Raw genomic sequence first — 12,819 nt, forward strand, 5'->3', positions numbered from 1 at the left:
TCACCTGCTAAAAACCAAGGACACTCAAAAGCAGCCTTCAGAATACGAAGGTCCTTCCAAAGAAGAAGTCTGTCAGCTTGATTGCAAGGGGTATAAACACCTACCACCGCCTCTGAGAAGCCAGTCAAGACATTCTGCCCAAATAACCCGATCCAACCATGACCATACTCCACTGATGATACCGCAAACTTAGAGTTATCCCACATAGCCAGAATGCCCCCTTTAGTACCTTCAGCCTCATTACCAAACCAAGAAACATTATTGACGCTTCATAGTTGAAAAACCAATTTGTCTGAGTAACTTTGTAACTTAGTTTCAAACAAAAAACAAACCTCTATATCAAAATCCCTGATTAACTTTGAAACTGTCCTCTTCTTTCTAGCTAACCCCAAACCACAAGAATTCCATGAAAGAATCTGCATAAGAAAAGAGATTTAAAATCCTTATAGAACAAATAGGAACATCTGCTCACTGGGATGCTTCCCAATCAGCCTTCTCTTTACGCCTTTGCTGATTTATATAGGATGTAAAGTCATCTAAATTGTGAGGTTTTTCAATCTGCAAAACCTCTCCTATTTCCAGCATTAAACAAACCTCATCACCCTCAGAAGGTTTATTGTTTTCGTCATGAGCTAGCAAGTTCCTCCTGTTGCACCTCTGTATTGTTGAGTCCTCAATATCCATCTCACTCTTATTAACTGTTTCATTCAAACTTCCATCAGCTGCAATCATCTTTGTACGTCGCAACTTCCTTCTTGTTTTTGCAGATAGAGCAATTGCACTCTCTTTTGTGTTTGCATCAGAGTGTAAAATAACTGGGTGATTCATGTGTTGCGGTTCCAGAATTACTATGGCTTGAGGATTGTATGTTGATTGAAGGGCTAAATCATTGTTTGATCCAAATGAAATAGAGAGAACGTCAGATGAGTTTTGAGATCCACTGCCATAAACTGGGCTTTCAATCTGGGCCAATACAAGGGAGTCAAGGTTCAAGGCAGCTGCAGGGTTTCTAGCATCTTCTCTCAAAATAGGAGTGCCCTGTCCCGTATATAGGGTAATAGCATTGGGAATGGGACTGCTTTTTATATAGCTGCTGTCAGAAAAAGAAAGATTGTATGCCATAATTTGTGGAAATCTCTCTAAAGATGAGGCAACATGTTGATCTTGCACCACATCCAGATGAAGAGCATTAAATATGATAAGAGAGCTATCGTCGGAAGTTGATAGCTTGTCTCCATCCTGTGCCAGATCTGAATTTTCCCACCTGCTGCTGCCGCCCCCAAGAGTCCTGGTGACTAATGGAGCCACACCTGCTCTGTCCTCATCTGTGTCTACGCCATCACCCACATCAACCGAGTCTTCCTCATCATCCTCATCCTCTTGCTCTAGGGATGTCTGAAAGTCATCCATGGTGTATGAAATAGAGCCAGCAATTGGGTATTGTAACTGGTCCATCTCCTTTATCTTAACCTGATATGTTTGATTATTGAGTTGCAAAACAATCACCTTATTCACCTTATCCAGTTGTGTACCAATGAGGATCCGTAACTGTGATAGTTCAAAATGCTTGAGAGTAGTTTTATCATAACCTATCATCTGACCAGATCTTTCTAAAATCTTTGTGAGGCATCTGCAATTCCACCCGATAATGGGTAGATTTGTTTTTGTTATTGTTATCTAGGTCATCCGATTCAAAGTTGTGTCAGTCTCAATCCAGGGGCGAACTTCCTTAAAAAATACATCCCAACATTTATTATTCTTCCTCCATGATTCCATTAATATGTCTCTATTATCAAAAATCACAAGGACCTGAGATGCCCCAAAAAAGCACAGTCCAACAAAATCTATGTCATGTTGGATCAGTCCAAAAAATGTTAAAGGATTTTTTGTTGTTATTTGTACTTTTTAATTGTGTAATATTTTTGTTATATATTTCACTTTATTACGAGAATATATATTTTGTTGAGTACAAGTCAAAGGATTTAATGATGGAGTGATTGATGCTATTATTTTTTAAGATTAGTAATTCAACTCTAATAATTGACATAAAATGCTAAATACTTTATAAAAAGTAATGTTGATATTTTAAATGAAAAACAGGATCAACTTTATTAACCTGCAAAATAAAAAGTTAATAGGAGTGAAGGAGACAGCAACGATATTAGTGCTCACTTGTCAAAGCCGCAGTAAGTTGAGCATACGAGAGACGAAGGCGTACGACACGTGGCAGAACGCAGACGATTCGAATTTGCGACCTTTCATTTCTCCTTTCTAAAAGAATTGTTAAAAAAAAAAAAAAACCTTGAAAAAACAAATTAAAATTTATTCCACATACACATAAAATATTCTATATATATTTTTGGTAGCATTCCTTCATCATTATTTAATTTAAATTAGGGTAAAAACAAGGCGAGGTAGAATTTTGGATCGAGAATGGGGAGAAAGAAAGTGGAGCTAAAGCGAATCGAAAAGAAGATCTGTCGTCAAATCACTTTCTCGAAGAGGCGAAATGGACTGATCAAGAAAGCACGCGACCTCTCTGCTCTCTGTGACGTCCAAGTCGCTCTCCTCGTCTTCTCCAGTAGTGGCAAGCTCTATGAATTCTCTAGCGCCGGCAGGTACTTACTTTTATTTATGTCTTTATAGCTTGCCTTGTTTCACTTCTCCGCTAGCTTTCTGTCTCAAAATTGATCTTCAATCTCTTAACCCGGAACGAACGCTTAGCATGAGTTGATGCTGCTACACTGCAGTACTGTGCACATAATATTATGACGAACAGTTTCTTCATAAAGTTCATGTTTGTTTGATAACTCATTATTGAATCTTGGATTTCATGTACCTGATTTCCTATTTGATCAGGTCTGTTTTTGTTTTTGCACAAATTTTTTTATTTCCTATTTTATTAGGTCTTTTCACAAATAATTTATTTATTTTTGTTATTATTTCTGGGGATATTTGGTGTTTATCATTTCTTCTATCTAGAACGATCCTTAATAAAATAATCATTTCTGTAGGGGATAGGTACTCTAATCTTAGATTTGTTTCTATCTACGTTTTTTATAATTTAATGTTTCTGATTATCATTATTAATTTTATTTTTTTTTGTTGATTTCAGTGTTGTTGTTGTTCTGATAAGTACGAGCATGTTCGATAGTTTGACATGACGATTAACACGTTTATACGAGGACGGTAGTGTAGTGTTTATTTTTGGGGTAATTGTTGTTTTTAAAAATATTTTTATTTGAAAATATATTTAAATAATATTTTTTAAAAAAAAATTATTTTTTATATTAGGATATGAAAATAATCTAAAAATATAAAAAAATTAATTTTTTTAAAGCACTATATCTAAAAAAACACAAACACAATCTATGTTTATTTTCTCAAACAGCTCCTTGCTGATTGCTGTCATAGCTAGCATGTGATTTTATCTTTTATTTCTCTAGGAGGAAAATACTTTTGTGTCGGTAAATATTTGGAAGTGTGTTGAAATCATGGTAGAGTGACTTTTAAAAAAATGTGTCTTAAAAAAAGTTAATAATTTAATATTGTTTTAGTGTTTTTTTAATAGTTTTCATGTATTTATATTAAAAATAAAATAAAAAATCTAATTTTTTAAATATATTTTTAAATAAAAAAAAAAATACACAGCATTACAATACCATATATATCCTGCACGTGCATTATCATCATTGGATGATGGATGTCTCTACCTTTGTTCAAATGACAGAATGACCACCCACACGTGTATGCTACTTGTCTAGGATGCTTTTAACTTGGTATTCCTCCTCATTTAGGTCTTCTATAGGTAAGTTAAGTTCTTCCTCGGCTAGGTCTTATGTAGGTAATTCATACGAGAGATTTCTTTGTAATAGCTTCGTTTAGGATTGAATTCCGCATGATGACGTAAGGAATAAACCCATTTAGCATTTAAATTAAAAGACAATGTCCAACTACATGACAAAGTAGCCTTAGCGTTAGCGTCAGGTGTCTGCAGTCTAGTTTTGTTGCCAAATCTATTGGCTGGCCCTAGCACCAAGTGTTTGTTCCTGGCCTGCTGCCAGGTACGCAGGTCTGGCCCTAGTATCCTAACTTGAAGTCGAGCACCAGGTATCTGCAGCTATTTCATGCAACCCCATCAAAATCCGAACTGACTATTTTTTCCAAACTGAAAAGACAATCCCGCCACCTACAGTCTTTGCAACTCTCTGTGTCAAAGGCAACCCTGCCATTATGGGAAAAACCCAGAATGCTTTTAGCAAAGAGCAAACCTAAACAATGCAGTCCATAGTGAAAACACTCATAGTCTACAGTACTTTGCGCTATTATACCGAACAGTGCAATTCACAATGAAAGCACTCACAGTCCACGGTAACTCAATCTATACTAAACACTAATTCTTTTTAGTTATAGTTAATTAGCTAGTTGTCGATTACATTATCGTGTTCTTTTTTCTCCTTTAGTTACTTTATTTTTAAAACGAGTTATATGAAATTACCATGAAATTGCTTATTTTTAAGATTTTTTTATAGCGTTTGGTTATTGTCTAGTAACAAAAACAATATAATAATTAGAATAGAAAGTACATATCTTGATGTCCTCCATGTTTTAAAATAATAAAAATTCATTTCAAAATTTATTTTCATGTTTTTATATTTGTTTTTTTATATCTTGAGACACTAGTTGTTCATATGGTAAACTAATCAAACAATATCTTGAGATACTAATCAAACAATATCTTATACTTCCCTTAATTGCTCATATGGTAAACTAAGAAGAGAGATAAATGAGTATATATGGATGCATGTTCATAAAAGGAATATTAGGATCTTCCACAATTTGACATCGCCTTCAATATGCATGCATATCTTTACTCAATTTAATTATTAAATGATGTGGACAATATTAGTTTTATCTAAATGATGTGGATACCGAAGTCTAAAGCTAACACATTTTAACAATCCTATCATTTAAATAAACTTGATGCTAAAACATGTTTGTTTTTATTTATGTTTTAAAAGTGTTTTTAAAAAAGATTAATTTTTTTATATTTTTTTACTTTAAATTAAATTTTTTTGTATTTTTAGATTATTTTAATATATTAATATTAAAAATAAATTTTCCCAAACATCTCCTAAAAGCAGTTAACTAATTTTTTTCACTAAATGATGTGTAATAAGCTAGCATTACTCGATAAAAAAAAATCCTTGATAACGTGTCTTCAGTTAACAGAATTTAATAAATTACACTCAAGTATAGCTAGCATTACTCATGCCAACACTGTGTCTAGCGTACTCCCTTCAAACAAAAATAATAGGAAAAGAAAAAATTAACCCTAAACTACCATGTCTGTCCCAATTAGGTCTCCCACCTATCAATATGATCTACAAATTAACAATCTATTAAATATGTACATAAGGTCACTCTTTTTAAGCCAAATTTAGGCCCAAAACATGGGATAAAAAAATTATTTTCATTCTAAAAGCTCATTTATGTGACTTGAGGTAAATTCTCAAATGTATAACTTTATTATCAAAAAATTGTGGGGGAAAAAAAGAAATATTAAGAATCCAAATCTTGCACCAAAATTGAAAGAAAGATTAACCCTTTGTGCCTATTTAACCTGTCCTTGAGTAAGTGGGAGACTTAATTAAGATAATCAATGGGGGAGTGCGAGGTTTGCTTTTCCTTATCAAACTCCTTTAAGTTAAAAAGATCTCTTCATTAAACTTAAGCAGGAGCATTGTCCATTGATTATTGGTCGTCCAACAAGGTAACCTAACCATCAAGAACAAGTATCCACTTTGATTGCATACTACCTATAACATGCCATTAGTGATGAGTTTAATTAATTATTATTCCTGAGTCTTAAAAAGTGTTATTTCCTTGCAAAAAGTATCTTTGATTCCCTTCTTCTTCTTCTTTGTTAATAATCAAGGAATTTTATAAATAAATCTAGCTCTATTAAGGTGATAGCATTATCAAAACAAAGAAACAAGGTCGTTATGTACAATGAGGAAAAGAAGAAAACCAACCAGACTTAAGAAGTCAATTTTTTTTTTATCTATATGACATGAAGATATTGGCTAGTAGTCCGTTTCAGAATACCTTATGGCCCTCTGAACAAGTCCATTCATGTGTACTTGAAGTTACCATTAATAGTCTTGAGCCACAAAGCTAGACGATGAAAAAGTAACTCAAAAACTATATTCCAATATGGTATCTCGTCATGAAAAACCAACCAAATTAATTCCCCACAAAATTCCATAGGCCAATATGAGGATTGTTTGATGTTGAAACCATTATTTTACAAGTACACTACACTCCTTTCTAGCAAGACTTCTTCTATGGTCCTTGTCATTCACTGCTCTAAGCCTAACCAATTCATAAAACGGTTCCAAACTTATTCCATTAGTCAGTAAAATCTTGTCCCTTTACAACGATTATTTTTGGGTATTAATTTTTAACTATGATCTCGATCCATCTTTCAATCTGCAGTGATGAGTTTTTTCATCCTTACTTAACATCTAATATCAATACTTTAATTATAGATATTTATTTTTGTTGAGGCAAGTGTAAAATTAGGAATCGCGCAAATATTGTTATTTAACACGTGATCCAAATTTGTTTTTTTTGTTTTTGTATTTTTTGTGCACTAAGAAATGAACATTGTGTGAGGTTTGTAAGTGAGTCTGTTGGCTGATCTTACTCCGACAGAAGAAGTCTCCTCTTTAGTTTTTGGTGCGGCCTTTTCAAAGCATATATATTTAAGTTTCATGGTGTGGTTTCTTTAAGAAGAATTTTGCAGGTCGTAAACAGACATTTTTTTTTTGGCTGCTGAGACAGACAGCTATATTTCTTGTTCTTTCTGTAATAGTTATCTACACCATTTTGGGTGTTTTGTGGTGTTTATTTAGTTGTTTTTAAGCAGCTCCTTGACCAAGATTTTTTGGAGAATCGCATGTTGCGTAGTTCACATCTCATATCTCATATATAGTTTTGTTTAAAGACTTTTGGGTTTATGTAGGGCTTGTGTCTATAAACGTGCGAGATATATTCTAAGAGGTTTATTGAAGATTGCATTCATTTTCTACCATATGATATAGACAATGTTGAACAACGCTGATTTGCGTGTGCTCCTTATTTTTGTATTTTGTGGATTTTCATTCTAATCCCATCAATTCTACTATTCAGTTTGGCCAAAATCCTGAAACGTCATCGGAGTTATTTCGAAGAGAAAACTGCATTGTCTAATGGTGCTAATGATGCGGAGGTAAGCAATTACTTTTGTCTGGCGCCTAAAACATGTAGAGAATAATGTTTTAACAATGGAAAAGCTGATAAAAAAAAAAATACACTGTAGCTCATTCTTTTCATATTGTAATCTTCTTTCGTATGACTTTGCACATTTCCTAATTCATCTGCAGCTATATCACGGTAAATATGAAAAAAAAATCAAGTCGTTTGCAGAGCTGTTGCAAACAGTACAAAGGTAACTTGTACAGCTTCCTGTATACCTATGCTAAATGTTATGGATATCAATGCATGCTATCTATTCAGATACGTATATATATAGTATCCACAGGCAAGTTGAGAATTCAAACTTCGAGGAGCTGACCTTAAGCGACCTAGAACAAACGGAGATGCAAGTTGATGCTGCACTGAGACGTACGAGAGCTAGAAAGGTCATTCGTGTCTCTGTCTTTTTTCTTTGAAGAGCCATTAATTATATGGTGCATCATGGACCAAATTGCTCCACCCGACAAATATTTGATGCCGCCAAGTGCATTAATAGTGGCACCATTTCCTTTTAACATGCTCTCTGCTTGTGATGATTTGATCTTGGCTTAGCATCCATTACAAAATGGAGCACGTCCCATATAATAATACTTTATGGATATTGCTAGGTTTACAGTCTCACATCAATATCTTGATCTAGACTTGAAAATTAGATACCCTTGTTTTGAGCTACCTTGATTGTCCCTCCAGCATAATTCTCAAAAGAAAAAAAAATAAACAAAAGAAACATTCCTCCAACATAACTTGCCGAGGGTTTGATATCTTGATATATATAAAAATGCTTTGCACCTTCTTTTATTGACACTTTGGAGCTATTATGCCGTTCCTTTCTTGCATAGACAACCGAACTCCAAGTAAACTTGGAAAAGATCTCAGCAACATGTCTGCGTCTCTTCATTTAAGCACCTTCTTGGCTATTGATCAATAATTCCACTAACTGGCACACTTCACACAGGCCCATGGTAGTCAAGTACTTGCTTGTGATTTGTGTATTAGGAACACGAAATCGAGGTTGGTTTTCAATGCTGCTAGATACCCAACAATTCCATGTTTGGCTACACGTGGACTTCAGTCCGAGATTCACATTGGACGTGTGGCTGTAATGGTTTGCATTTAGCTGGAGGGGTAGTCAGGATGCCCACTTGCTGAAAGAAAAATAAATAAATAAATAAAAAGCCTGTATTCCAAGACAGTCCTGAACTGGTTAGTATGGTCTCATTAGCTGATCACTTAAGAGGAAGAACTAGATGCTTAGCCTTGATGTGCAACTCTTATCTATTTCATGATTACCTTTAGTTATCATTGGGGTTTTCTCCTTCAAGGTCTTTAGGTGACAAATTATCATTTGAACATAAGAAAGTTGCCATCGCTCTATGCTTTTTGAACTTCACTCTGCATTTTGTAATCTCATTTGATTTGTGTTTGTTTCAGACGCAACTGATGTTGGAAACAATTAATGCCCTCCATGGCAAGGTATGGAGCTTATTTCATTATCAAACATTACTTTGCAACTATCAATATTCTGCCATCCATCACTCTATTCAAGTTTCGAGGAAAAAGAAAAGGAAAAGAAAATTTGATCTTCATGAAATTATTCCAATAGTTCCCCTAGACTATATATACCCTTTTTATATGATCAAGCTTCGATGCTTATTTACTAGCTAGTTTGTAAAAACACGGGATTGTAATCACTGGATTACAACTAGTCAACCTGCATATATACAGCTGGCTGCTTGAACGGGTAGAAAGGAACGGCTGGTTTGTCCATCACATGCCGCAGACTTTATTCTAATAGTTCCACACTAGCAGCTAGCATCCATGCTTTCACTAACGTTCCTTTAAAATCTACGTTTTCATTTGCAACTAATGCATGGATGCTTCTTTGAGAACCAGACCTCATCACTTCAGATGCTCAATTTTGCTCTAGCAGGTCTTTAGGCCTTAACAGCATGGTGTAAAGATGATCCTCGATACAACTTCCAGGTTTTATATTCATCCAAATTAACACCTTGACTGGGCAAACACTTGCATGATCTTTAATGCTTTTGAAAAGGCTAGCTATAGCTGCTAGCCGAGAAAACCTATTGCCCTGCACATCCTACCGGCTAATCTCCAGCATGCAAAAATACTCACATAGATGATAAGATGAGGATTGAAAAAATATATATATTAGCAAGAATGGTGCGACTTGGAACTTCCTGCAAATCTCTTAAAAGCTGTTACATTCAGATGTCTCAATCAATTGATGATGTTCCAAGCCTGCATCTAATATTTGTTTGTATATGCTGTAATTGTCATCTAAAAACGTTGGCTCTGCCTCTTGCGGTATGTTGCAAGATGGCATGCTACCCAGTACCCAGTAAAGAACTCAGAAATGAAACCTGGAATGCTTCTAAACAGACATCGGAGAACTATATATCTCGTCCAATCATCTGTTTCACTTCCAACGAATGTCTAGGATAATATTATGTGCGAGATAATCTTGTTTGGGCCTTTGTTGTCTCTAAATTATCACATCTTAAAAGACTGGGTCGAGCTACTGTGCTTTTCTTACGCCCTTCTCCTCGGGAAGGGTATCAGATAAATCAGAAGTAAAACTCGAACGAGGGCAGGTAATTAACTAATATCATGAAGAACTGGAACAATAAATTATACATTTGAAGTAGATATGAATGTCATTAGGACTCTGTTATCTGAGTGCATTTTTGTCTTGGTAGAAACATGTGCTAGCTGCTTGCTCGCACAGTATTTCTCTTCCAGCATGTCTTTGTACGCCTGTTTGTGCATGGGTGTATTGCACACGTGTCATTCAACATGAATAGCTGTGTTAGAATTAGGGGCGGTCTCGGTGCCGCACTCCATTTTTACGGATAGAAATATAAACGAGTTAGCTAGCTAGGGTGAGAATTAACGTATAAGGCCAGTACACATCACGTGGACTGCTAATCTCTCCATCCGTAATTAGATGTTGATTTTGCTGAAATATAACTTTTGCTCTCAACAGGAAATGACACTAAGGGAGGAAAATCAACGTCTACAGACGCAGGTGAGCATAAGAATGAATAATCTTAGGATGTCACCGTACGTGTTAAGCACATTCTTCAAGTTTTTTTACAAGGCAAACTGGATGTTGTCGACTTGACTATTTTACATGTAGGTTGTGGCCATGAACAATGACAATGAGACTAATGGCATGATGTCTGGATCTTTTGAACCACTATTTGGTTTGCTTAAACAGTAGGTTTGAAGGCCGCACCGCATGCAAAGTTAAACTTGATGCTGGAAGTGGTCGGAATGGCAGAAAATCTGGCAATCGCCTGCATGATCTTAAATGCACATGCGTTAGCAAAAGATATGTACCTTCATTATATTGTTCTTGTATTTCCATTGCAGCTTCTCTCTTCACGGCAATATTGAGTGAGTGTGTAAAGTTTCCTCCTCACCTCCGAAGTCTCTCAGACGCTTATAACCACTGTGTCTCCGATTCTGCATGTTATGAGGATCGGATGCACAACGTTCTATTGTTGAATTCTGTAATGACATTAAATATATAAATATGAAAAGCTTGTGGTAAATATTCGTTTGGAAACACGCAGAAAATGAACGTCTTTGAGAGAAATGTGACATTCATTTTTTCGGCTCTAAAAATTCATGCGTGTATTAAATCAATCACCTGGTAAGGCCTTCAAGGGTATTGAGTCTTTAATCTATACACCGATTTTGAACTAGAACTTTAAATTATATTTTTCCTCAAAGTGGTCCTCGTTTATATATGGACGTTAATTAACATGTCAGGTGCTAAATTAATGCAGCAAAAGTTTTTTTTTTTAATAGAGCTTGTCTTTTGTTAAAATATCTAGATAATTTTAGATAGAATAATTCAATTGAGTGTTTCAGAGATCAAAGATGAAATTGAGGAAAACATTGTTTGTGGACCTAATTGAGCATTCCCGTACAAGTTAAAAACTTATGCGAGGTCATTCCAGTGTTGTATTTACACTAAAGTTTTAGGGTTTTTCAGAAACAAAATAATATTTTAATTTTTTGAAAAAATAAAGTTAGAATAAGAAAAATATAATTAGAATTTCCTATTCAAGTGCTATTTTTTATATTTGTTAGGAGTTTACAAAATAAATTTTAGAGGTTCTCTTCGATTTTTCTTACCATTTTCATTGTTTTTCAAATAAATAAAAAAGAAATGAAAAACACATTTTTTTTCTTTTATATACAAACACTTTTTAGCAATGTAAAAAATTAAAATAAAAAATTAGTATAATAAATTTAATTTTTACTATAAATCTAATATAAATATTTTTTATTAAGTAATTAGCAGTTGAGAATAATAGAATGTGTTAGGTTGTACCTTAGCCAACCTTTCTATTTATATATATGCGGCAGAACATGGCAGTAACTGGGGGTTATGGTCGAGACTTTTGCAATCTGTTCAGAATTATCAAATGGAAACACATGTTCATGGAAACGGATATGACAGGAAATATAAATACGGCGAGATGTAATGTCAAAACATCGATAACCAAGATGGGAGGAACTATATCCAAAGAACACACATGGAGAGGAACGAAAATCCAATTTATGATTATTATATGGACGCAGAAAAGGAAAACAGAGACACCTAAAAGTACATAAAAAATGATAATCAGGAGACCGGTGAAATAAACAATCAAACGGAGAGCGATGGGCAAGAACAAGAGTAGGCATGCGATTTATAAGATAAACAGAGGTTTCAAAAGCATAATTCTAAAATCAAAAAGGTGCTTTACATTGCCCTAAAAGAGTAAGACCTGTTTCCATAATATGCCTATGACGACGCTCTCCTGTGCCATTTTGTTCATGAGTGTGAGGACAAATCAGACGATGATGAATACCAACAATTTGAAAAAATATGGATAATTTTCGGTATTCACCGCCCTAATCAGTTTGAACAGATTTTATTTTTTTTTTGAAAATTGACATTCAACAAGAGTCTGGAATTGATGAAAAACAGAGTAAACATCAGACTTGGCAACGAGAGGATAATACCACACATATTTAGTATAAGCATCAACAAAGATAACAAAATAACGATAGCCATCTGAAGAAAAAAGAGGAGCATGGCCCCATACATCACTAAAAATTAATTCAAGTGGAGCAGAAGTTTTGTGACCCGTAGGTCCTAAAGATAAACGCGATGATTTTCCTAAAGGACAACTTTGACATTGAAAATTAAGACGTTTGTTGTTATAAATGATCTTATTTTTCGAGATTAACAATTGAAAAATACGTGAAGTAGGATGACTTAGTCGATGATGCCATAAATCAGCAGAGGCAGAAGTGCAGGGAGACCAATAGGCTTGAGGAACTGACGTGACGAAAGACTTGGTCAGGGCATAGAGACCATCTTTACTCTGACTTGAGAGAAGGACTTCATGAGTGTTGAGATCCTTGACATAAAACACACGAGGGTGAAATTCAAAATAAACATTATTATCAAGATAAAATTTCTGAACAGAGAGCAGAGGT

At 34.7% G+C, this 12,819-nt stretch overlaps 1 protein-coding gene across 3 annotated transcripts; it reads left to right on the forward strand.

Annotated features, from left to right (window-relative positions):
• The first annotated feature begins 2,330 nt into the window (after nt 1–2,330).
• LOC133702193 (MADS-box transcription factor 14-like) lies at nt 2,331–10,874 on the forward strand. 3 transcript variants are annotated; one of them, XM_062126458.1, is made up of 7 exons: nt 2,331–2,618; nt 7,195–7,273; nt 7,428–7,492; nt 7,586–7,685; nt 8,731–8,772; nt 10,304–10,345; nt 10,457–10,874. In XM_062126458.1, the coding sequence occupies exons 1-7, from the start codon at nt 2,434–2,436 to the stop codon at nt 10,538–10,540; spliced, it is 597 nt and encodes a 198-aa protein (XP_061982442.1). In that variant the 5' UTR covers nt 2,331–2,433; the 3' UTR covers nt 10,541–10,874. The 3 variants fall into 3 exon arrangements, with proteins under 3 accessions (XP_061982442.1, XP_061982443.1, XP_061982441.1); XM_062126459.1 differs by having other exon boundaries at nt 2,340–2,618; nt 7,577–7,685; nt 10,538–10,874; XM_062126457.1 differs by having other exon boundaries at nt 2,342–2,618; nt 7,577–7,685.
• Nucleotides 10,875–12,819: the final 1,945 nt, after the last annotated feature.

The sequence above is a fragment of the Populus nigra genome, chromosome 8 (assembly GCF_951802175.1).
Source record: "Populus nigra chromosome 8, ddPopNigr1.1, whole genome shotgun sequence".
NCBI lineage: Eukaryota > Viridiplantae > Streptophyta > Magnoliopsida > Malpighiales > Salicaceae > Populus > Populus nigra.

Bases quoted from the DNA above. Each gene is read 5' to 3' on its own strand.
- LOC133702193 (XM_062126457.1), top strand. From the start codon at position 2,434: ATGGGGAGAAAGAAAGTGGAGCTAAAGCGAATCGAAAAGAAGATCTGT. The intron at 8,773-10,303 runs GTATGGAGCTTA...TGCTCTCAACAG, and splicing joins TTAATGCCCTCCATGGCAAG to GAAATGACACTAAGGGAGGA. The intron at 10,346-10,456 runs GTGAGCATAAGA...TTTTACATGTAG, and splicing joins ATCAACGTCTACAGACGCAG to GTTGTGGCCATGAACAATGA.